Below are 23,574 nucleotides of genomic sequence, written 5' to 3' on the forward strand. Positions count from 1 at the left end.
GCGCTCGTTGGCCATGCCCGACGAGGACGGCGCAGCGGAGTCGGTGGGGACCACGTCCGTCTTCCCCCCCCCTCCCATTGTATGGCATGCCTTCACAGAAGCGAATGTGTTATGGAGCCGGATATTTGATGCCGAGCTTGAGAAAGCCGGAGAAAAAGACGCGTGGTTTGCCATGCCACACGAAGCGCGCAAGTCGAAACAAGATGCGCTGTTGTCCGCGGTGGTGCGCGAGCACGGCGATATTGCGCTGCCTACGGTTGACTTGCACGAACTTACGCCTCCAAATGTCCAGTGGATTGAAGAAGACGGGGGGTATCAGCTGTTTGGGCAGCGGTGGCCGATTCCCGACGTCGCACCATCACTGGAGCAGCTCGGCATACCGCGCATGTTTCCCCAGCCGCTGCAGGACCGGAACGAGGCGCTACAAAAACTATTGCGCACGCTACTGCATACCTACTTTATGCTCACTTCTGATTTGCTGCGTCCGATCCAGCCGTACGATGTGTGGGTGCCGCAGGCGACCACGGAGGCAAGTGGCGCGCCGTCAACTGCAGCGACTACAGATGAAACACCGCTAGCCAATGCTACAGCGAGCGAGGCAAACGGGAATGGTGCGTTCGGAGTCTGGACGACGTCTACGCGCATCAAGGACCGCCTGAAGCACATGGAAATGTCTGTGATCAATTTCCAATTTATCCTGAACCAACTGCGCCCCATTCAAAACAGCGCGACGCTCGAGCATGTACTCGACGAGCAAATCGAGCGGCGGCGCAGACAGACAAGACTATTGCGCGCCAAGAGCGCGTCGATCAGGGAGGCGATGCACCATATATCCTTGTAGTATACCCTATCCTCTACTCTTGCTCCTCCAGCACTTCCTGCAGCACAGGCCGTTTGGTCTGTGTGATGCGTGCTACTTTAACATGGCGCTGTTTGCTCGGCGAGATGCGCGTCGGGTTTGGCACACTGGACGCGGGAATGCTGAATATTGCGGCACATTCCTGCAGCATGGCCAGGAGACGCGGCATGGGCTTTTCTCGGTCCTCGACGCGCCCTTGCAATGTAGTGCGACTGCCGACCATGATGAGCTTGCTTTTGGGTCTGGTAAGCAGCACGTTTAGGCGCCGCATATCGCGCAGCAGCTCTCCGGCTGCATGCATGTCATTCGAGCGGACAAACGAGACCAAGACGACGCGCCAGTCCCTTCCTTGAGACTGGTCTACCGTCAGGACTTCTGCGCCGTAACATTTAGCGCGCAGCAAACGCATCTGCTGTCGGTAGGGCGTCAAGACGCCGATATGCTCTGCGCGTGCGCCGCATGTAAGCAATGCGTTGCACAAGTCGCCGAGCACGCGTGCCTCTTCCACATTTTCTACCTGCGCCTCCGTGCGCGATTCTCTCGCTGGGATTTTGTCCGTATCCAAGAATGCGACGCGTACGTCGGGGGCTAAAATCGGCTGCAGCCAGGCAGGCTGGACGCACACCTTGTCCTTTGCAAACATCAACGTCGATTGCGCCACGGCCTCGTTCCCAGCGCGCAGTCGCCCGTTGTATACCAACGCGTTGCTAAAATGCATAATGTGCGTATTCATACGATACTGCTCGTGCAGTTCCGCAATGCTGGACGGATGTGCGATGCAAAGGCGCTGGAAGAGGCTAGTTTGCATTCCGCCTTGGGCAGCCACCGTGTCTTTGACCAGCGGCGCAAGCTGCAAGTGGTCGCCAATCATGACAAACCGCTCGGCAAAACGCAGCGGACCAAGGCATGTCGGGACTGTAATTTGGCTTGCCTCATCCACAATGCATACGTCGAATGTCTGCCGCGCAAAGATGGGGTCGTTGATGGCGAGCGCCGTCGCGGCCACAACGCTGGCCTGCTGGATCGTGATTTCATATGCTTCTGGGCGTGGATCAAGGCCTCGGCGTTCGGCAAAGCTGAATTGCTGGACGCGAGGATGGATGCGATGCGTCGGACCTATGCGCAAAATATCCACATTTTCTTCGACAAGCTTGGTCAAAATGGTGTCGACGGCAGAGTGCGTATAGCTGCACAGGAAAACGCGCTGTCCTGCAGCAGCCAAAATCTTGATCAAGGCTGCAATGGTGGTTGATTTTCCGGTGCCTGGCATCCCAAGGATCAATGCATAGTCTCTTGCAAGCAGCGCCTTGCGAATGGCGGCTTTTTGGTCGCGATTCAAGTGCGTCGTGTGGCGCTCGACCAGCGCCTCCACAAGCACGTCGAGCGATACTTTCGCTTGGGGGGCGTCAAGGTGCACTACACGTCGCCGCAGCCGCTGCACATTCAGCGGCATGTTAGGATAAAAGAGACAGGCGATGTTGTACCGCGGCGTCCCCATCATCGACATGAGATGATCCTGGTCTACGCGGTAAGAAAAAGCACTCGTGTCGTAAAGCTCTTTTGCATGCTGCAAAGCTTCCTTCCAGTTGTTTTCCATGCGCAATTCGATCGAGTGTGCATTTACCATGGCGACTCGGCCGCGTCCCACAAACGACGCATGCGGAGTGTCGGTAGAAAGGAGCACTACATCATCAGTAGCAAACGTAGATGAAGGGCTGCGGTCCGTTTCATGCCTGCAGAGTACAAAATGGCACCGCTCCGAGTCGTCGAGTGTGAGCTGCAAGCCTCGGATACAGCGGCCAAGACGCTCTCGGGCAGCGGCCGTCATTGTCCACAGCTCTTTTTGGTACCGTGAAAGCCCCTTTTCCTCGTGAGCTAAAAGCGCATCCCAGTCGCGAAAGAATGCCTTGTCGACATTGTCGAGCTCTTGCGTTTGTTCTTTGTACAAGGATGCGATCGGTGAGTTTGTATCCACAACATTTTCTACCGCCGTACGATAAAGCATACATGCATCGCGAGAGTAACAATGCCCACAGCGATACGCATCGTCGAGCGTGGGCGGAAGCGTTGGATCGTGCAGCGGAGCAAACTCAGAGTCAAATTCGTCGTCGCTCTGCGATTCTTCACCAATGTGTACGGAAGGAAGCCGCATACGGTAGCTTGCCATTTCGTTGCGCATCAGAATCAAGCTGCGCAACTCGCGGAAAGCGGGATGAACGCGGCGTAGCGTGCACGACTGGGCGTAGAAAAGCAGCCCTGAGGGCACAGGTGCGCCGTAGCGGTCGGCAACAAGGAGGGTATACAAGCTTGTCTGGGCAATATGTTCAACGTTAGCCATAGTACGACCTGTCTTGATCTCAATGGGCATAACGCACAGAGAGGGGTTTGGGGAATCGTGTTCCCATAAAAGAACCTGTGCACACGCATCGATGCGCCCTTTTAATCCAAACATGGGGGACACGACGTCGTCTTCTGCTCCCAGTACACGCACAATACGTACACGCACAGGCGCTTGTACGTTTGGGTCATCCACACAGGCTGCTTGCTTGGTATCGAAAGAGCGGCTCGCCATGTACGTCTTGCCGAAAGAGACGAGCGAGGGAATAGTCGCATGCAATGCTTCGCGCACTTGGACGATTTCTTTGCCGACAATGGAAAGCAGTGGGTAGTTGGCCAGTAGCTCTTTTTCCATGGTGTCTTGGATGAATGCTTCTGAAAAGTCGCCCAGCTTGGTCCAGGATGGGTTACAGGTAGTGCGTAAGAGACATGCTTGCAGGACGCCATGGACAATATTACCAAATATGGCGGGATACGATGTATCTGTAGGCGACTTGATGCGTTCTTGAACTAAGGGACGTCGTAAACACGAGGCAGCATTCGCGAGCCGAGACGAGGAAATGGTAATGTCTGGATGCAAGACCAGCAAATTTTCGTTTTCGCTCATCTTCGTGGCGCCAAACGATGCCAAAACCATGGTGGGATACTGGATTTCCTGCGCAAGCATCGTCTTAAAAACCCCATCGTCCAAGTCGTCCCACAACGCATCTTCTTCTGTTTTCTCTTCCGCGGACGCTGGTTTTGCGGTGCTTGGCGGCTCGTATGGGAGCAACTTCCATGTGCCGCACAGATGGATGGTATCTCCTTGTATCACATGTGTTTGCAGCCATTCGTCGCGTAAGAGTGCGACACTTTTTACAGGCTCCGACGCAAGCTGCGACTGGAAATAAAGCGAGGAGCTAGCCATTGCCGGCGCAGTCTTTTCCATGAATGCGCCATACGCAACATCCAGTTCAAGTACAGTCTCCTCGCCACGCACTACGCGGTTGCCTTCAGTTATCGCATAGGGGCGTTGGTATACACGTGTCACGGTTGCGCGAGAGAAATGGCGGGATTGGACGTTTCTGCAAAGTCGCGCATCGGGTGTCTGTTGTTAGAAGCAAAAGGATGCGCACCTGCTTACTGACATGCTCAGTGGAAGAGCCGCGTGCTGCATCTAGCTTAGGCAGCGCCACTGGCACAGCAGCCTTTTGAGGCATCCATTGCGATGCAGCCGCAGGAACACACTCGGCAACATTGGTCCTGTCTTGCAGCGGGACGCACTGTTTCTGCGGCGCTCCTTTAGTCAAAGAAGAGAGAAGATCATCTAGAAATACGTCCTCGTCTCTCGTTGACTGAGCAGGCACACTCGACATCGCTTGCCATCGACGCGTCGTGTTGCTCTGTGGCAACGAGCGCGCAACTGGGCGCTGCTGACTAATCTCATGGCGTGCTACACGATGTAGTTAATTAATGCATGTACATGGTCATTACAGTACCTAAAAGACGAATCCGAATATCTTTTTCGCAAGAGGACGAGCACGCGCTTCAGCACGTTCTTGCTCCAACAGTTCCTCATCCACTTCTTCGCGTCGGCCGGTGTGGATGTCCATGTTTTCGGTGCGCGCAAACGGACTGCGGTAGATGATCTTATGCACGACGTAGAAAACAATAATGACAGGCAAAGACAACGAATTTTCAAAGAAGTTGAACGCTCGGTCGTGCGGCGTCATTGTGCCTTCACCAGGTGGAAATGCCGAGACGTACACATTGGCAGCAATCACCAGGATATTAATAACGAGACCCACAATGGAGCCGTACACACCAAGCGGAGATTTCCATGGAAGCTGTCGGAGAGTATAACCCTGTTTGCGCCAAGCAGCGCGAAAACGTATATGACAAAGGCAAATCGAGGCCCACGAAAAAATGTTCGACAAACCAGAGATACCGAGCAGCCATGCGAAAACCGTTTCTTCCGTGTCCGTCCCAGCGTACATGACGAATGCAAGTGCACCAAAAGCGAGCGAAAGAATAACTGCGTACAACGGCCGGCCTTCGCGGTCCACGTACTTGAACACCTTAGGTGCATGGCCGTGCTCTGCAAGTGCTTGGAGTGTTCTGCTTCCAGCATAGATGGCAGAGTTGGCGACAGACAGCGTAGAGACAATAATGATGGCGTTCACAAAATGGGCCAAGTTCTTCAGTCCACCAATGTTGACCGCAACGACAAACGGTGATTGCCTGGGATCATAGCTGCTCGAACCACCAGTAAGTGCAGGATCATCGTACGGCACCACCAAGGAAACCAGGAAAAGCGACAAGACGTAAAAGACAACAATACGGAACACAATTTGTGTTGCAGCTTTCGGCAACACTTTACGCGGCTCCTTGGTCTCGGCAGCAGCGAGACCAACCAGCTCCGTTCCCGCAAAAGCAAAGGCAGCTGTCGTGAAAACACTGCAGAAACCCTTGAATCCATTATTGATGGGTCCGGGATCGTGCCAAGTATGCGCACCTAGGTAATTACCACTAGGCGAACCACCGCAATCAATAACAATAAGCACAATAATGAGAATAATGACCGTAATCACTTTGAGGAACGTTGCACAAAACTCGAATTCGGCGTAGCCTCGTACACCAAAGAAATTGATGGCAGTGAGTACCAATATGAATATCATGATCCAAATTCCTCTTGGAACCACTTACCGGGTATCCCAATATTCGATGATGATAACAGATGCGGTAAATTCAAGTGGCGCAATGACAAGCCATTGCAGGTAATAAATCCATCCGACGGCAAAACCCCACGAATGGTCCACAAATCGCGATGCGTAGGTCGAGAAAGCACCCGAGACAGGAAGTACTGCTGCAAGTTCACCAAGGGCAAAAACCATGCAGATAAGCATAACACTGACAATGATAAAGTCCACTACCAGAAAGGCGGGGCCGCCCGTGTTGAGCGTATGGCCTGATCCGATGAATAGACCAGTTCCAATACCACCCCCTAGTGCAATAAACTGGATATGCCGTCCTTCAAGCCTGCGCTTCAAAGGTGACCTTTGAGGCACATACTCGACGTGTCCATCATCCGCTTGGACCACAGAGGTCGTGTTTGCGTACTCGTCATCACCAAGTATGTCTGGCTTCTCGCCGAGTGGGCCCACGAAATCACCCGTGTAATTTACGTCTTTGCCATACCCTGTTTCAGCGGGCTTAAAGCCATCTCGCCATTGTTGGAGTATGCCCATTAAGATACTACGGTTTCGTACGGCCCCCTTTTAATGCGTTTGATAGCATTGCGCAGCAGAATTACTTCATTATCGCCAAGCTAGGCGATAACCCCAAATTAAACAGTCTAATCAACTTAAACCACATGTTGCATAATTTGATTGGATAATCATTGCGGAGAGAAGCCGTTGTGCGCGTTTGACATATCAGCTCTTGGGTGGATAAGCGCCAAGTTGTTACAAAGCAGCAATTACAAAGGTTTGCGCGACGGAAAGGGATAGTGAACGGTATAGTACCAAGTTTTGATACCAATGGTGAAGATTGGTTTCGAATTACGAATATAGCTAAAATAGGGTATGTGTAATTCGTTTCCATAGTGGCAGTGCCGCAAATTCTTTTTTTTCAGCTTGCAGCTGTTCGCTCGACACGGGGTCTCTCCGTTGAGACATCAGGTCAATTTCGCTGAATCGCACAAATGGGGCGCGCGTGATAAGCTTATGCAGAATGAAAGTGAAGAGCACCACGACGAACGAAATCATGCTTTCAAAAAAGTCGTGAGCGCGTTTTTGTGGAGTCTCCTCTGGCGCTCCTTCGCCAATGGGGAAAGCCGCATAATAAAGATTGCCTGCGACAAGCAAAAAGTTAATCACAAATGAAAAGATGGAGCCATATATGCCAAGTGGGGAAGCCCATGGCAAATCTGCTGCCGTTAAATTTTGTGCCTTCCAAGCGAGACGGAAGCGGACGTGCGCCAAGCTTACAATGCCCCATACAAAGATGGTTGCAAGACCGGAGATACCAACCAACCAAGAAAAAACTTCGCTTTCCGATGTGGAGTATACCAAGAACGCCAAGCATCCAAACATGAAAGAAAGTAGCATTGCTGGCCAAGGGCGTCCTTTCGAATCCATGTAGCCCATGAATTTCGGGATCAATTTCTGTTGACTCATGCCAACCATGAGCCGACTAGACGCGTACACGGCCGAGTTCGCGACGGAGATCACCGATATTAAAATGGCACCGTTGAATACGCTTGCCAAAGTATGTTCACCGGTTCGTTTGATCGCAAGGACAAATGCAGATGCACGGGGATTATTGCTGGACCCCAACAGTGCCTCGTCATCATAAGGCACGGTCAATGTGACCATAAATAAAGCTAGAATAAAAAAGATCAAAACGCGATAGATGACCATCTTGCATGCTCTTGGCAATTGTTTCCGTGGATGAGCGGCCTCAGCAGCAGTGATACCTATGAGTTCAGAGCCTCCGAAAGAAAAAGCTCCAAACACAAACACACTGCAAAACCCTTTGAAGCCGTTGTTAAACGCGCCGGGATCATGCCAGTATTGAGCCCCGTAGTAATGGTTTACAGGGGGACCTCCGCAGGTCACGATGATCGAGAAAATAATAAAGCCAATGATGCTGATCATCTTAATCGACGTTGCAAAAACCTCAAATTCTCCGTATGCTTGAACTCCAATCACGTTGATGCCAAACACGAATAGCATGACGATTACAATCCACACTCCTTTTGGTACAACCTCTTCCGTATCCCAGTATCCAATGACGATTGTTACCGCCGTCAATTCAACAGGCAAAATAATAAGCCAGGTAAGCGTATAATCAAGTCCGATAGCAAAGCCTAGAGATGGGTCGAGAAACCGGCTGATACAGCTGGTATAGAGCCCAGGGAGCGGATACAGAGCAGCAAACTCACCTATCGCAAAAAGAACAGTTACAATCATGAAAGAGAGAATCACTAGATTAATCATCACAGAGCCTGGGCCACCAGTAGAAAGGATATTACCCGTAGCAATAAACAGGCCCGTTCCAATGCTGCCGCCCAATGCAAGAAAGCGGAGATGGCGTGCATGGAGCTTCCTCTGAGACCCTTTAACAATAGGATCAATATCTGTTAGCTCGTTTTCAGAACTTTGTTCTGTTAAAGATATCTTCTCATCTTGCACATTTAGCATGTCAGCCAAATGGAGTCGTAAATACTTGGCCGCTATGCTTTAATGGAAAGGAAACAGTCTGTAAATGAAGATACATTTGCACACGTGGCATTGACGCAAAATTGTGAAAGCTTTTTGCCTAAGCCGATGTTACAGACGCAGTCAGAAGGGGTGATTGTCATAGATGTTCGCTACTTACTTCACAGAGCACTCTATAAACGACTTATTCAATAAATTTATGCGCATGGTACAATGTTTGGTCCATCTGCACGCAAAATAAACATTAACAGAATATTTTGTTTAGCATCGAACGTGGCGCGCTTTCTGTTTTGTCCTTCAGCGGTTACAGCGAATAAACCGACACAAGTAAGGGTATAATAGTAGGTATAAACGTCCATCATAATGCACGGGCAGCAATGTCACAAAATAAACAACATACATGCTGTTCAGAAGATAGCGTCAAATATTTTCCAAAACAGTGGTTTTGCGCGTTCTTCCGCACGTTCTTCTTCCAATACTTCCAAAGATACAGGATCACGGCGGCCAGTGTGAATATCGATCTCGTTCAAACGGACGTAGCGACTGCGCGAAATAAGCTTGTGCAATAAAAAGAAGACAAGGACAATTGGAAGCGAGATCATGCTTTGGAAGAATGCATTGGCTCGGTCGGACGCATTCATTTCGCTTTCGCCAATTGGAAATGCGGCCTCGTAAAATGCTGCACATACGACAATAATATTAAGAGACAGACCGACCCAGGAACCCAATTCACCCAAGGGAGATGCCCAAGGCAAGAGCGACAGGGGGTTGCCTTCCAACTTCCATGCCTTGCGAAACCGAATATGGGCTAGGCAAGTAGATGCCCAAGCGAAAATTGAAGAAAGGCCAGAAATGGCCAACAGCCAGTCAAAGACGGTAGATTGTGACGCATAGTAAATTAAAAATCCCAACAAGCCAAAAAGAAGCGAAACAATGACGGCGGGAAGCGGCCTTCCTTCTCTGTCAACGTACTTGAAAATGGGGGGTGCTCCGCCTTGTTCAGCCAAGGCCAAAAGAGTACGACTAGCACCATACACTGACGCGTTTGCGACAGAGAGCGCAGAAATTAAGATGACGGCATTGAAGATTTGCGGAAGGGCTTTGATTCCGCCGATCTGAATAGCAATCACAAATGGCGAAGCACGAGGATCATTTCCGTCGCCTGAGCCATTGAGCTCCTGCATATTGGGGGGAACAATCAGCGTAATCATAAACAACGAAAGAATGTAAAAGATTAGAACCCTGAAAAGTACTTGCTTCGCAGCTTTCGGCAATTGTTTCCTTGGGTTAGACGTCTCGGCAGCAGCGAGACCCACAAGCTCGGTGCCAGAGAACGCAAAAGCTGCAGTAATAAAAATACTGCAAAAACCCTTGAACCCATTCACAAATGCACCGTATCCAGGGACATGCCATCCACGCGCTCCAAGATATCCCTCCGAACCAGGTGTGCCCGGTGTGCCACCACAATCAATAACAATGGCACAAATGATGAACCCAATGCACCCAATGACCTTGAGTAATGACGCAATGAATTCAAATTCACCATATCCACGCACACCAAAAAGATTGATGGCAATGATAATTAGCAGTCCAATAGCAATCCAAACGCCTTTAGGTACAACTTCTTCACTGTCCCAGAATTGGATAATTATTGTCGCGGCGGTTAGTTCAAGTGGTAGCGCCACCAGCCATTGGAGCCAGTAATTCCAACCCATTGCAACGCCCCATGATGGATCGACAAAGCGGGTTGAATATGTAGAAAATGCACCGGATACAGGCAAAACAGCTGCCAGCTCACCCAATGCAAAGACGGTAGTAACAAGCATTACTGCGATGACAAGGAATGCAATCATGAGCGAGCCAGGACCGCCCTCGGCGTAGGCACTTCCTGAGCCAATAAAGAGACCTGTTCCTATACTTCCACCCAGTGCAATGAACTGAATATGCCTGCCAGCCAGGTTTCTTTTCAATGCTGTCTTTTCTGGCACAAATGCAACACCGTTATTTTCGGTTTTTACAGCAACAGCGGTGTTTGCAAACTCATCTCTTCCGAGAACAGACGCTTTTTCATAAGTAGAAATACCATCCGTGTCGGCATAAGACGGTTCGGTACCATAAGCCACATTCACGGCTGGCTTGAAGCCATCCAGCCAAGATTTTAAGAAACCCATGGTCTGTATGGGGCCACGCGTTCTAGCTGTAGTTTTTGAGGTGCAGTCTATCTCCTAGCGGTCTTTTTCTTCTTTACGGCGCTGGTATTTGTGAAATTTCCGCGGGCAAAATTATTGCTTCTGGGGGCTTATCTGTGTTCACCTCTTATCGCTTGATCTCGTGATGTCAGGCGACCCTACGTAAGACATGGTTTTTAGAGGCTTGACTTGACCGTGCCAAGGTCATCCGTGTGGCGAACGTCTCACGGCCCTTACGGTAATATGTATGCTCATAGCCAAAAAAAAATATTGTTTGCCTCTTTTTTTAATTATGCTCCGGGCGGCTAGCTCCATGCCCTGCTCTCAATCTCCGCCCAAGAACTATTTTGAAGCACGTTCACTTTACATTTCATTTATATTTTGTTAGCACGAAAGGTATATGGGAATCATTTAAAGCGCTTTCAGAAAAAGATGTTCAAAATCTTTTTCCATAGAGGCATCTCTGCTGTGTCCGCTTCTTCCATTTCCTGCTGCTCCATGCAACGCAGAGTACTTCTGCCTTTAAGAAGGTCAATGTCTTCCAAAGACACAATTTTTGTGCGCTTGATTACCTTGCACGCAATGTAGAAAACCAAGATGAGAATAGCAGAAATAAAGCCCAAAAAGAAGCTGTACACACGGTCACCGCCCGTCTTCTCGGCTTCGTTAATTGGGAATACAGAGAGGTAGAATTGCGCACACACGAGCAGAATATTGAACACCAGACCTCCCCATGAGCCGTATACGCCAAACGGTGATCGCCATTGGAGCTGAGATACAGAGTATCCTTGTTTCGCCCACGCAGCACGGAATCGAATATGAGCAGCACAAATAGATCCCCAAGTGAAGATCACCGATAGACCCGAAATACCGAGGAGCCAGCTCTATATATGTTAGTAAACCACAGACAATCAACGTACAAAAACTTCGCCACCATTGTCGTCAGAAGAGTAGATCAGGAAACCAAGTAACCCAAAGAGTAGCGATACAATCACGGCGTGCAAAGGGCGGCCAGTGCGATCAACATAGCGCAGAAACTTGGGAGCATGTCCTTGCACAGCAAGTGCATGCAGAGTGCGGCTGCCAGCAAACACAGAAGAGTTTGAAACCGACACCGCAGACAGCATAATCACAGCATTAACTATGTGCGGCAGAACCTTAATCGCACCGATCTCAATCACAAGCACAAACGGCGACGTGTTAGGGTCATAGTTGCTTGTTCCATGTAAACGAGGATCTGAAGGTAAGATAATCAATGTGATCATAAAAAGAGAGAGGAAGTAGAAAACGATGACCCGCCAGATGACGAGTTTGCATGCCCGAGGGATATGCTTATGCGGCGCAGGAGTTTCCGCAGCAGCCAAACCGACCAGCTCAGTGCCGGTGAATGCAAATGCAGCGGTGGTCAACACACTGCAAAAACCCTTGAATTTGTTAAGGAATGCAGGTCCATCGTGCCATCCTCTTGCTCCCAAGTATTGGCCGCTGGGGGTACCACCACAATCAATCACGATGGCACAGATGATGAAACCAATGATCGTGATCATCTTCATAGTTGTAGCTGAGAATTCAACTTCGGCATACCCGCGCAACCCGATAATATGAATCGCGCTGACTGCAAGAAAAAAGATGGCAATCCAAACGCCTCGGGGCACAGAGCCGTCTTCGTCCCAAAATCGGATAACGATCGCAGCAGCTGTGAACTCGAGTGGTAATGTCGCAAGCCATTGCATAAGATAGTTGTATCCGATAGTGAAGCCCCAGGCAGGATCCAGGAATCGGCCACTGTATTCGGCAAATGCGCCAGGAACGGGAAATGTGGATGCCAGTTCGCCAAGTGCTGCGAGAGTAGTAAGGATCATTAATCCCACCAAGCTATAGTCAATAAGCAGACTTGCAGGCCCACCGGAAGCGAGAGTCGACCCTGATCCGATAAAAAGACCAGTGCCAATACCGCCACCCAGAGCAATGAAGCTGATGTGCCTGCTTTGCAGTTTTCGATGCAGCCCCTTTTCCTCAACATCATCTCTTGGCTGTCCTAGTTCTTCATCGGAGTTAAAAACTTTCTTATCAGCACTTGTTGGCGTGCTAGTTTTCTCCAGTTTCTCTGACTCGGCACATTTGATGGAACTCGTGCTGCAAGTTTCAACGCTTTGCGCAGGTTTGAAACTATCAATCCATGTTTTAAAAAAACCCATGCCCGGATAAAAGGCTGGGGAGTGAAGAATGGAACCTTACCGGGTTGATTTTATAGTGGTCAAAGAACAGATATGTCTAATTAACTAGGATCCTGCGTTATCCCCAGCGTGCAGCAGGCACTCAGCTATTTTCCGAGTGGCTCAATGCGAACAAGTCACGTGGATTGGCGTTGGCGTGTAGGCGCAGCACGCTAAAGTTGGGCCTTGGGAAAGAAGTGCGGGGCAAAGCGTGGAGAGGTTTGTAACGAGAATATTTTATGCAGTAAAGTACGTGGGGTACGAAAAAGCTATTCGCGCGCGCGCTTTTCTGCGGCGGGGTTCTCCAAGCCAGCCCGCTTTGTCCCACGCTTTGCCTCTTCGAGGAATGCATCAATTGCAAATGGATCGCTAGCATCTTTCTCGAACTGGACAGGCCCTGTGCGTTCCTATACAGAGTTAGTAAAATGCACTTAGACGTTGTACGCACCTCTTGGAATTGGGAGCCTTCAAAGCCCTTTCTGCGCCCTAGTCCGAACCGGTCGTTCTCCAGTTCGGCACTGATGCCACTTTCTGTACCACCACCGTACATGTCGTCTGCCGTGCCAGTACCAGGCCTCCGATAAATTGCAGCAGCAGCGGAAGATCCCTGGAACAGTGGTTTATCGTATACATTGTACGAATCATCTTCACCAAACGTGTTAGACAATGATTCACGATTAAAGAGACGTGCATCCGTCATGGATTCCTTGCTGAGTGTCGGCTTAGCCAAACCAAGTGCCACCTTTTCAGAGATGTCCCTGTTCTGCTCTTTGGCAAACATGCGTGCACGTTGCTCCGTGCCCATGTTATTGAGACGCAAGTCCCGCTCGCGTTCGCGACGGCGCTCTTCGCGCAAACGATCGCGCTCGGCAACAGCCTCATCATCATCATCGCTCTCGCTGCTTCCATATCCTGCCACTGCACTCGCCACAGTGCTACCAGAAGCGGCCATGTGCCCAGACGACATACCTGCACGCTCTTCCCTTGCTCGCTGTGCAAGCATGCGCAGATTTTCTTCGCGCTCTGCCTTTTCGCGCGCAGCAATTTTTTGCTGCATTTGGTTGCGTTCCCGCACCTCTTCGCGGGCATGTTGGTCCGCCAGATGCAATGCCTCAGAAAATTGAGCAAAGTTATCATTAATGTACACATCTTGGAGACCACGGCCGTCTGCCGCAAGTCGCTTGTCCAATGGAATAGTGTAGCCCTTGTTATTTTTCCAGTTAGAGATACAGGGTGGTACCATCCATTCCTTTTGCTCTTGGGCAGTCACTTTCCGCGGCGGACTGCGCAAAACAGGCGGTGGTGGGCTAGGCGGTCCATTTGGCACTTTTTTAAACTGATGACGGGGAGGTTCTAGAGGATCCTCAACAACTTCCGTCATCTTAATAATTCTTTGTTTCCTACCATCCGCACCTTGTGAAGCCGGAGTATAGCGCAGGTAAGAAGAGTTCCCACCGGTGGCAGCGACATTTGTAGGTTTGGCCGCTTTGGTTTTGCCCTGGACAATCAATTCCAATGCCCGCCGCGTATTTTCAGTAGTGCTCTTCACTTCCTCATCTGAAGGACGCTCCAGTGGGCGCTTGCTCTCCCTATAATCATCCCGTTCCGACAAAGGGACGAGGTCTTTGTACTGAGACTGTACGTACGAGCCTGGACGACGACCTTGCTGTACAATTGCATCATACCGCGCCTTTCCGTCGGCATCCACATGCAACGTCAATGCTCCGCCTGGCCTCTGCATAATCAGCATTGCTTGCTCGCTCCTACATACCGACATGATGCTCCTTGGCTACAACGCTGAACAAGATTTGCCACGCAGAGCAGTAGTCACGTGTCACCTCCACCCGCGCACGTCCTGTCGTTCGACGCGCACGTCACGGCATGCTAGCATGCTGGGCGAGGGTGCGCAAGACGAAGAAGCAGAACACAAAGTTTATTTGAGCGACTCGGTACCAAGTTTGCTTCCACACGTACCACCCGATGTGCCTGTGACGTACAAACATCTGTTCAGTACGAATTTTGAGCCGGCGTGCGTTGCAATGCGTAAGCTTACCTTAGCAACCCGCTGCGTGTAATTGCACACTGCGATGTGGATGCAGCGTACGCGCAATGTATGTAATCTATTTGGACATATTAATGGCAGTTGAGGCGTCGCGATTGAAATTGGACTCCAAAGTATCGCCGCTTGCTGTGCTACAATGGTCAAGCCTGGTGCGTATGCAAAGCAAATATACTTACACAGATTGCGGTGAATTATGCGGCAAGAGCACATGGAGTGGACCGATTTAATTGTACTTTGGAAGAAGCAGAAAAACGTTGTCCTGGACTGCGTCTCGTCCATGTTGCATCTTATGGGGTGCGTGGCTAATAGAAATGTTGACGGCAGCCTGGCGATGTGGAGCCTAAGCATTATGAGAATCCCAACCCAAAAACACACAAGATATCTCTTGATATGTATCGCCGCGAATCTAAGAAGATTATGGATATTTTTCAGCGTCGCGTCAACTCCGGTGCCACCACGGGCGTGCGCACACAATTTGACCTGAACCCAGCTATTGCAGACTGCTGGACTCCAATGCCGTTGGAATTGCTCGACGAACACGAAGGGCAAGATATTCTATTTGAAAAAGCGTCCATTGACGAGTCCTTTTTTGATTTGTCTGTCTATGCGCGGAAGCAAATTTTGCATCGATTCCCCTACTTGGACACGCGCGCCGAGCTGGAGAATATGAGTCCCGATGCCCGCGCCAAAAAACTAGAATGTTTATTACCACCTGTTCCCTTGAATGTAAGGCAGGAGCTAGTAAAAAAGTCCTGGACATTGCTGGGTGCATGGTGGCCGTCAGAATATACAGACTTGGCGTCGCAGGACACATTCGGCGAGCTGGAGAATATGACTTGGGTCGATGTTGCACATGCTTACGCAGCGGAGCGTATGATATCGGTACGCAAGCATGTACTCGATAGGCTGGGATACACTACTTCGGCTGGAATTGCGAAAAACAAGGCTCTCGCAAAGTTATGTTCTAATTTCCGCAAGCCATGCAGTCAAACGTTGTTATTACCTCGGTTTGTCTTGCCATTTCTGCACCCCATTGCGTTCCAAAAGATACGTTTTTTCGGTGGTAAACTAGGCTTCGAGATTGCCCAAGAATGGCAGCATACCGAAGTTGGTGCGTTGTGGGATATACCATTGTCCGACATGCAAAGCCGCTTTGGCTCCGACGGCGTTTGGATTTACGAAATGCTGCGAGGCATAGACCGCTCCCCAGTGAGCTCTCGCTCAGCCAATCGGTCCATGATGTCAGCCAAGAACTTTCAACCTGCGCTGACAGACACTGCGCATGCACTGCGATGGCTTTCCATCATGTCTGCGGAGCTCAGCGTACGATTGCAAGAGGAGCGCGAGACGTTTCCACTGGCGTACCCACGATCTATTGTACTCCGCTATTTTGTTTATGGTGCACTAGGCGCTCGAAGTGTGCAGCTACCGTTTGGATTTGTGTCTAATGATGCACTTGCCAGCGAGATTTTTCACAAAGCAGAGAAGTTATGGAAGCAGGGCGTCGGTGAACAGTTAAGCGCAGGCGCAAGTGTTGCTACGCTCTCACTATCTTTTTCTGGAATTGAACGGCAGTCGCGCGACCAGAAACAGCTTGACGTTTTTTTCAAGGCACTATCTCCACGCAAAAAAGCACGCATAGCACCTGAGACACACACGGGTACTGCAACAACGCCTTCGGACCACGAGGCGCTGGAAACGTCGCAGATCGAGTTTGCGAATGAGAAAATTGCCGAGTTGGCGCCAGTGCAAAGAGCTGCATCAACGCAGCAAAGTGTTTTGCCCACCGCAGCGTACGACACCTACAAGGACCACGAAACGCAAACGGAAATGATTCAATGGCGCTGTTCGCGCTGCAGCAACATCATTGCGATCCCTATTTTTGACGACCTGGTCGATGAGACACCTGACACCAACCAACCGAGCTACCAAATACTACTGGACCGACTACGTGAGGAACACAGGAATTGGCACATGGCGGTCGACCTTGCCGCAGAGCTTGTAGATACCCCACAGTAATTGGCAATTCGAGACGATTATATAATCACCACCCAGGCGGGAGGTGGGCCCATGCGAGGATTTCTCCCGCCATGGTCTCGCCTGTAGTTGTAAATGCGATGAGGAACCGGCCCCTTTTTTCGGTGGCTCGATCGATTGCTGCTAGAAATGCCAGTTGTTTTTCTACAACTCGTACGACCCCTATGGCAGGTGCCGCACGCGCTTCCTTGAACCGTGGCCTTGCCGTTGTGGGTTTAGGCGGTGCGGCAGCAGTGACATTCATGCTACAAAACGCGTACAACAGCAGCGCAGATTGTACTGCTGAGAATGCTCCGAATTTGAAGACCACATTGTCTTCCACGATTAACATCGAGGACCTTGACCCAGCTGCGGTGAGCGACACAAGCAAGCCCATGTCGGAGCGCATGACTACCTATGTCCGGCTTGTGCAGAAGAAGCTGGTGGAATCCATCCAGGGCTTAGAGAACACGGGTAGCGCGAGCGGCTCTCCTGCGCAGTTTTTGGTCGAGTCTTGGAAACGCAAGGAAGGTGGTGAGGGTATTTCTTGCGTCTTGCAGGATGGGATTATCTTTGAGAAGGCGGGCGTCAATGTGAGTGTCGTGTACGGAAACCTCCCTTCTGCTGCAATTCGTCAAATGTCTGCAGATCACGACGGTATTCTTCAGAAGTTGGGCTACAATGTCGGTGGCGATGACGCAGACGTGGACGCGCTGCCCTTTTTTGCGACTGGCGTTAGCACCGTGATTCACCCGCTGAACCCCTACGCTCCAACTGGCCACATGAATTTGCGCTACTTTGAAATCAGGCACCCAAGAACACTTAAAAACGGACAGGTCAATCCCCGCTACACAAAAAACGAGCCCGCTGCATGGTGGTTCGGCGGAGGCTGTGACCTCACTCCGAACTACCTTATTCCTGAGGACGCGCGATACTTCCACGAGCAGATCAAATCTTCGCTTGAGATGCAGGACCCCGCTTTTTATCCTGCATGGAAAAAATGGTGCGATAAGTACTTCTGGATCGTACATCGCAAAGAGAGCCGTGGCGTCGGCGGCGTATTCTTTGACGACCTCACCCTCCCGTCCTGGAGCAAAGGCAAGAAGAGTTTCATTCCATTGTACAATGGGGAGAAGAGCGTTGATACACAGCTTGTTGGCGCCAAGCAGCACGACGAGAACACGCTGTTTGAGGCCGTCCAAGCGGTTGGCAACACGTTTATCCCCGCCTACCTTACCATTGTGCAGCGCCGCAAAGACTTGTTGTTCAACCATTTCAACAAGGACTGGCAGCGTCTTCGCCGGGGTCGTTACGCCGAGTTCAACTTGGTGTACGACCGCGGCACCAAGTTTGGACTCCAGACTCCTGGCGCGCGCATGGAGAGTATACTGATGAGTCTTCCGCCCCAGGCTACGTGGAAATACATGGACGCCATTTCTGGCACTGGACGTGAACAGTCTGAGGCTGCGACCAAATTTAGCATCGAGCAAGACCGCGCCTTTCCTCCCGAGGAAGTCGAGGCACGCCGCAAGATGCAGGCCACATTGGAAAACCCCCAGCAATGGGTGTAACTGGCTTAGCCTCTCTTTTCTATAGGCCACGTAACGAAACAAACCACGTCACCATTCAAAGCGTGCTACATATATTAATACGACATGGGCTGCATCAAGCTCGATTTGCCACCTGCAGGCCTTGGCGGCACGGCCGGCGTACCAGCATTCGTGCCGGAGGCTTGGTTGCGCAAATTTTCTGCGGCACGTTCGCGCATATCTTGGGTAAGCGGCCATAGCATACACACATTTCTCAAATAGGCTCGCATTGCGCCAGTTTGTCTTCCAAACGGCCAAACCGATATCGCCAACAATGGGCACGAGACCAAGACCAATAGAGACACTATTATTCGCCAGCATCTGATTGATGAGTGAAGACGGAATACTAAAGGTAAGCAAAGCGTACGACGTACTTGTCAACTTGTTTGCACTTTTTTATAATCAGGTTGTAATTAAGCAGCGCATCCACCAGGTCCCCCGCAAGCGGAATCAGGCCGATAAGAAACGTCCATCCGAATCGCATACCACAGATGTTAAACCCCTTGTCAAGATAGTGTGCACGACGCAGAACCTTGCGCAAAATCTTTTCCTCCTTGCGCGTAAGTCCTTGCGGTAGGGGACGCTAGTGTGAGCGACAGTGGCGTCATACCTTGCGGCGCTTTTGTTTGCCATTATGTTCGTACGTCTCATAGTACGGATCCTGTATGTCAGCAAAGTATACTGCATACCTCAGGCTCAAACCTTTTGCTAAAATTGTCAACATATTTTTTTGCAAAGGTGCTGCCCGTAGCGGTTAGGATCTGCGCCATGATGGAGGACGGGACGGGACGAGCTGGTTTGCTTGGCCGTGTTGGGCCGTGCCTACTCCACATGAACAAACAACAACTTAAGTAAAAACGTACGGAACAACAAAGAAAAATTATGGAAGGAAGGAAGGGGGACGCAGCTAGCACAGATCCTCGACTTTGACCAACAGACGGCGAACATTGCTTACCGCATGCTCGATTTTCTGGTCGTCATCGCTGACAGACTTGAGCGACGTACGGAGCTTAGGGAGCGCGTCGCTGAGCGTCCTTTTAAGGACTTGCAGCTCCTTGGCGCCGCCGCACTCGTCAAAATTTTTACGCGCACGTAGCATGTGCTGTGTTTGGATGGTACTTTCATCGTGGGCGGCGACTATGGTGAGCTGCCACGGGGGTACGTACCTAGCACCGCCAGAAGGAAAAAGAGGATTGTGCAGTACGAGTATGCTTGCATTGCGGGGAGTCCCAATGCGGACGCTTCTTATATATTTTTTCCTTGCATGCATCATTTCCTCATCTCCGTCTAGAAAGTCGTGCCAGATCCGCATCTGTCCACGTCCTATCCTGTCCAGCACCCACTAGCAGAGCAAGTGGAGGGAGTCCAATACCTTGACCAGCATCTGGATCATTGGGCCAACTTCGGGGTGTCCAATGGCAGATAGCACAGTCGTGAGCACTGGTAAGATCAGCATGATTGCGCCCTCAATCTGCTTGACGACCTCTGTGGCTTCACCGCACATTTCTTTCTGCGCCTTGACCTGCAGAGCCGCTGCAGATTCGTGGGCCATCGCCATACCTGGAGTTAACACACGCAATGATACCCACCGAGCATGGTGAAAAAGAGAGTAAAAACAAGAATCAACTTCATGGTGGGGCTTTTCTTGCAAACGCGGCGCTTAAATATTTTTTACTGGGGACGCAGGGCCCTGCGTCATGCAGCAACGTCGCAATTGTCTAATCAAGAACTATGATTGTGACACAGCATACTGGTGCTGCGCTTCCCGAATGCACTGGATCCAATACACGGGATCGCCCGAGGGATCGTGGAAAATATGTTGCCGTGCAGGTGTATGCACCACAAAGCCTTTTGAGCCGCGCGGTTCGACGTCCAACAGCCAGTTGGTATGGTCCGTAGAAAATGCTGCACGCGCCTCTGCATCTCGTCTTTCGTGCGTACCCGTATCGGGGCGAATGCCCATAACCGAATTCCAACGATTGAGTGCGCCAGCACCCCTGGACCCCATTTTTGAAAAGCTCCTCGAGATGGTCTGTTGCCATGTCCCCGAAGGCAAAGACGGTTGGCGCTTAAGCGAAGTGCCATGGTCCTTTCGCGAAGATGTGCTATGCTGTGATCGTGTTCTTGCAAGCGGCACGGATTCAGATGCGGCAGAATACGCAGGAATCGGCCGTAGAATTACTTCGCAAAGCACATTTAGCGTACGGGCCCCTTCTCGGACACAGAGCAGGCGCGGATAGCTCGTGAGAAGCAACTGGCAACGCTTGACGAACATGCTCCCTGCACCTGTGCGCCGGAGCACGATAGGGCTGGAAAAATTGACTACCTCGTGCAAGAGAAGTAAATCGTCGTACAGTTCCGTTATAAAGGTAGTCCGCTCTTCAAGCCTTCGTTCCGAGCCGCTTAATGGTGATGAAGTGCCCGTATGCGTGCCGTGTTGTATGTATGCAGTTGGTGCTGCTCTTGTCACATTTGGTGTGCGGCTGTGTGTCAAGCTGGTAGAGCGCGACTCGCAGGAAGTAGAGATAGACTCTTCGTCGGCGCTGACGCCACTTTGCGTAAAACGCGTCTCAGAGTGTCGTGGTTTGTCATCGAGTGTATGCGTGCGGTTTAGCTCCTCAAACTGTGCCTCTAAATCCCGCAGACCTTGAAAAAGAGTGCCCTGTTCGCCGCCGCTCTTTCGAAAGAGCCCTGTGCGCATTGGCGGGACAGACTCCGTCCAAATTGCATGAAAGTCGATGCCTTGAAAAAAAGAGCTCTGCTTGATCTCCGCTGCATTGGGCCTCGCTTGCGGATCCAGCGAAAGAAGCTTGTCAATAAGCTGTGCAGCGGCGGAAGGAAATTGCGCTGGGAAAGTCAGGTCGCGGCGCAAAATTTTTTGAAATGTTTTGTACTCGTTTGCTGCGCGAAATGGAGCATGTCCTGTGAACAGCTGGTACAAGACGCAGCCAAAAGCCCACCAGTCTGCCGGGATTCCCGCCACCTTATCGTTGAGCAGCTCAGGGCTTACATACTCCGCCGTGCCCACAAAGCTGCTGGACCGCTGCAAGCCTTTATCGTCGACTTCAAAAGGACTGCCGGCGCTTGATTCCACGCTTGCCGTTTCCGCATGCGCCGTGTTTTTCAAAATCTTTGCCGAGCCAAAATCGGTGACGAGAATGCGCATATCCTCATTGAGCAGTATGTTTTCCGGCTTGATATCGCGATGAACAACGCCAGCTTGATGGATACAGTCAATCGTATCAGCAAGTTGCGCAGCGTAAAATGTCACAGATGTCACGTCGAGCGAGCCGTGCTTTTGCAAATGATGCAAAAACTCGCCGTTGGCAGCGAGTTCCAATACAAAGTCTAACGTGAGCGCGTGCGGTTACATACAAAGGCTTTCTCGGTCTTGAAATGCATGGTACAGTGTCACGATGCCAGGGCAATTGTGCAAGAGGCTTAACGCTTCTTTTTCGACACGCACATACTTTTGCTTTTTTTCTTTGAGGATGTGCACCTTGTCCAACACCTTGACAGCATACGGCTGTGGTTCCTTGCCGTTGGCTAGTTTCAATGAGATTGTATTATTGTCCAGCTGGCCGGCGGCTGCCTGCAGCACCGACGGCCTGTTCCTCAGTGCAGCACGCTCGTCCTCAGGAAAGTCGTACACATCCCACGCTTTCATCACAGTAGAATAAGAGCCTTCGCCAAGGATCTCGCCAAATATATAGTCGTTTGGCGTGCGCCGACGGTGTGCAGAGGCGCGCGATGCAGGACGCCCATCGCTGTGCGCTTTACGCTGTGATGAAGATGACGCGCCAGAGTAGTCTACGGTTTTTGCCGTGCCGTGCTCCGACACTTCTTGGCACCGTGTTTGCAGTGGCAAGATGGGCGGCGATAAGCCACTGCGAGCGCGACCAGGCGAAGGAGAACGCGGTTTCAACGTGCTGCTGGACGACCGAATGGAGCTCCGCATTTTTGACTCTGCATCGGTCAAATCCACGCTGCGCAAACTCTCGAATTTGGGCAGTCCAGCACAAGAATCGTCGCAAGGAATCGGTGCGCTTGGCGTAGCAGGGGCTCGTGCAAAGCCAGCGCGGGCCTCCATGCGAACGACCTCAGCAGGCGTGAGATCAAAAGTGCGGTCGTCTTTAGGCAAGTAACTATGCGTTGCATGCCCCGTCGTGTCTGAGAAAGGTGGATCAGTATCAGGATGCGTGATCGTTTCATGGTAAATGCTGGATGGCGCAGGAATGCGAGTATGGAGCGGCGAAGGTCGCATGTTCACTTGCGACGCTGCTAATGTACCGTTGCTGGTCAAAAATGTATTCTCGCCCATTTGGATAAAAGGTTCCAACGCAAATTTCTGCCCAGCAAGTGCGTCGCTCGGCACTTGACTTGCGCCGGGAAAGCGTCGTGCGACACTTGGGCCATTGCGAAATATCCAGTCGTCGTTAAGCTGCTTTGGTAAGTACCGCTGCCGCTCGACACCTTGGTCTCCGCCGGAAACGGGCGTGTAGTTTCCATCACGCACCGCCCCCACGCTCGTTCCTTGCGCAGCGTTTTCGGGAGAAGCCCACGTGCCCCACGGCATGGCCTTTTGTATTGGCGGCGCCAAGCCCTCCATAAGCTCTTGCGATGGCCGCCCGTACCAGCGAACATTTCCAAGCGGAGGTGCTCTAAATGGTGCAGCCTCAATGCTGCTCGTACTGTTTGCGGAAGATGCACTGCTGCTGGACAAGGTGCGCTCCACACTTGCAATCCCGTCGCTTCCCTCTGGATGCTCGCGAACGTTAGGAGCGGAACGCATAGACCCGTCAGAAGTATACGCATATGTCCGGCTGGTTGACACAGATACCGAAGCAGTACTCTTCGTCTCGGAGCTCGATTTCTGCATGGACGGCGCAATGCGGGGTTCGGTCAGCGTACTCTGCCGGGCGTGCCCGTGTGCGTCTCTTTCATTTCCTGCTAAGATACCGCATGTATCTGCGTGCGTCATAGTGGCTCGGCTGAGATGAAAACACCTTACGCCGGGCAGCTAAGTACGACACGATCGCGCGCCAGGAGTTCACTACGCGGGTGTTGGACCTACGGGACACATCCAGTTAGCAGACGTTCACGTG

General features: G+C 51.2%; 13 protein-coding genes across 13 annotated transcripts; 3 read left to right on the plus strand and 10 right to left on the minus strand.

Annotated features, from left to right (window-relative positions):
- Window positions 1-13: 13 nt before the first annotated feature.
- MVES1_002928 (uncharacterized protein) lies at window positions 14-841 on the plus strand (the record flags this gene model as incomplete). The annotated part of the gene is made up of 1 exon (XM_056207747.1): window positions 14-841. The coding sequence occupies one exon, from the start codon at window positions 14-16 to the stop codon at window positions 839-841; it is 828 nt and encodes a 275-aa protein (XP_056063722.1).
- A 13-nt stretch (window positions 842-854) lies between these two features.
- Window positions 855-4,551, minus strand: dna2 (DNA helicase; the record flags this gene model as incomplete). Its single annotated transcript, XM_056207748.1, has 2 exons — window positions 855-4,283; window positions 4,312-4,551. The coding sequence occupies 2 exons, from the start codon at window positions 4,549-4,551 to the stop codon at window positions 855-857; spliced, it is 3,669 nt and encodes a 1,222-aa protein (XP_056063723.1).
- A 123-nt stretch (window positions 4,552-4,674) lies between these two features.
- MVES1_002930 (uncharacterized protein) lies at window positions 4,675-6,423 on the minus strand (the record flags this gene model as incomplete). The annotated part of the gene is given in 2 exon segments (XM_056207749.1): window positions 4,675-5,866; window positions 5,882-6,423. The coding sequence occupies 2 exon segments, from the start codon at window positions 6,421-6,423 to the stop codon at window positions 4,675-4,677; spliced, it is 1,734 nt and encodes a 577-aa protein (XP_056063724.1).
- A 324-nt stretch (window positions 6,424-6,747) lies between these two features.
- MVES1_002931 (uncharacterized protein) lies at window positions 6,748-8,379 on the minus strand (the record flags this gene model as incomplete). The annotated part of the gene is made up of 1 exon (XM_056207750.1): window positions 6,748-8,379. The coding sequence occupies one exon, from the start codon at window positions 8,377-8,379 to the stop codon at window positions 6,748-6,750; it is 1,632 nt and encodes a 543-aa protein (XP_056063725.1).
- A 425-nt stretch (window positions 8,380-8,804) lies between these two features.
- Window positions 8,805-10,568, minus strand: MVES1_002932 (uncharacterized protein; the record flags this gene model as incomplete). Its single annotated transcript, XM_056207751.1, has 1 exon — window positions 8,805-10,568. The coding sequence occupies one exon, from the start codon at window positions 10,566-10,568 to the stop codon at window positions 8,805-8,807; it is 1,764 nt and encodes a 587-aa protein (XP_056063726.1).
- Window positions 10,569-11,008: 440 nt separating this feature from the next.
- Window positions 11,009-12,448, minus strand: MVES1_002933 (uncharacterized protein; the record flags this gene model as incomplete). The annotated part of the gene is made up of 2 exons (XM_056207752.1): window positions 11,009-11,470; window positions 11,507-12,448. The coding sequence occupies 2 exons, from the start codon at window positions 12,446-12,448 to the stop codon at window positions 11,009-11,011; spliced, it is 1,404 nt and encodes a 467-aa protein (XP_056063727.1).
- A 623-nt stretch (window positions 12,449-13,071) lies between these two features.
- Window positions 13,072-14,579, minus strand: PRP45 (mRNA splicing protein; the record flags this gene model as incomplete). Its single annotated transcript, XM_056207753.1, has 2 exons — window positions 13,072-13,209; window positions 13,251-14,579. The coding sequence occupies 2 exons, from the start codon at window positions 14,577-14,579 to the stop codon at window positions 13,072-13,074; spliced, it is 1,467 nt and encodes a 488-aa protein (XP_056063728.1).
- Window positions 14,580-14,691: 112 nt separating this feature from the next.
- eso1 (DNA-directed DNA polymerase) lies at window positions 14,692-16,883 on the plus strand (the record flags this gene model as incomplete). Its single annotated transcript, XM_056207754.1, has 4 exons — window positions 14,692-14,831; window positions 14,861-14,913; window positions 14,979-14,992; window positions 15,189-16,883. 4 exons carry the CDS (start codon window positions 14,692-14,694, stop codon window positions 16,881-16,883), a joined length of 1,902 nt encoding a protein of 633 aa, XP_056063729.1.
- Window positions 16,884-17,065: 182 nt separating this feature from the next.
- HEM13 (coproporphyrinogen oxidase) lies at window positions 17,066-18,451 on the plus strand (the record flags this gene model as incomplete). Its single annotated transcript, XM_056207755.1, has 1 exon — window positions 17,066-18,451. The coding sequence occupies one exon, from the start codon at window positions 17,066-17,068 to the stop codon at window positions 18,449-18,451; it is 1,386 nt and encodes a 461-aa protein (XP_056063730.1).
- Window positions 18,452-18,525: 74 nt separating this feature from the next.
- Window positions 18,526-19,239, minus strand: MVES1_002937 (uncharacterized protein; the record flags this gene model as incomplete). Its single annotated transcript, XM_056207756.1, has 5 exons — window positions 18,526-18,650; window positions 18,730-18,790; window positions 18,837-19,052; window positions 19,080-19,130; window positions 19,159-19,239. 5 exons carry the CDS (start codon window positions 19,237-19,239, stop codon window positions 18,526-18,528), a joined length of 534 nt encoding a protein of 177 aa, XP_056063731.1.
- Window positions 19,240-19,376: 137 nt separating this feature from the next.
- MVES1_002938 (uncharacterized protein) lies at window positions 19,377-19,687 on the minus strand (the record flags this gene model as incomplete). The annotated part of the gene is made up of 2 exons (XM_056207757.1): window positions 19,377-19,606; window positions 19,636-19,687. 2 exons carry the CDS (start codon window positions 19,685-19,687, stop codon window positions 19,377-19,379), a joined length of 282 nt encoding a protein of 93 aa, XP_056063732.1.
- Window positions 19,688-19,811: 124 nt separating this feature from the next.
- On the minus strand, window positions 19,812-20,065 carry MVES1_002939 (uncharacterized protein; the record flags this gene model as incomplete). The annotated part of the gene is made up of 2 exons (XM_056207758.1): window positions 19,812-20,029; window positions 20,059-20,065. 2 exons carry the CDS (start codon window positions 20,063-20,065, stop codon window positions 19,812-19,814), a joined length of 225 nt encoding a protein of 74 aa, XP_056063733.1.
- A 133-nt stretch (window positions 20,066-20,198) lies between these two features.
- On the minus strand, window positions 20,199-23,348 carry PDK1 (non-specific serine/threonine protein kinase; the record flags this gene model as incomplete). Its single annotated transcript, XM_056207759.1, has 2 exons — window positions 20,199-21,817; window positions 21,845-23,348. 2 exons carry the CDS (start codon window positions 23,346-23,348, stop codon window positions 20,199-20,201), a joined length of 3,123 nt encoding a protein of 1,040 aa, XP_056063734.1.
- Window positions 23,349-23,574: the final 226 nt, after the last annotated feature.

Source organism: Malassezia vespertilionis, chromosome 6, assembly GCF_029542925.1.
Source record: "Malassezia vespertilionis chromosome 6, complete sequence".
Taxonomy (NCBI): Eukaryota; Fungi; Basidiomycota; class Malasseziomycetes; order Malasseziales; family Malasseziaceae; genus Malassezia; species Malassezia vespertilionis.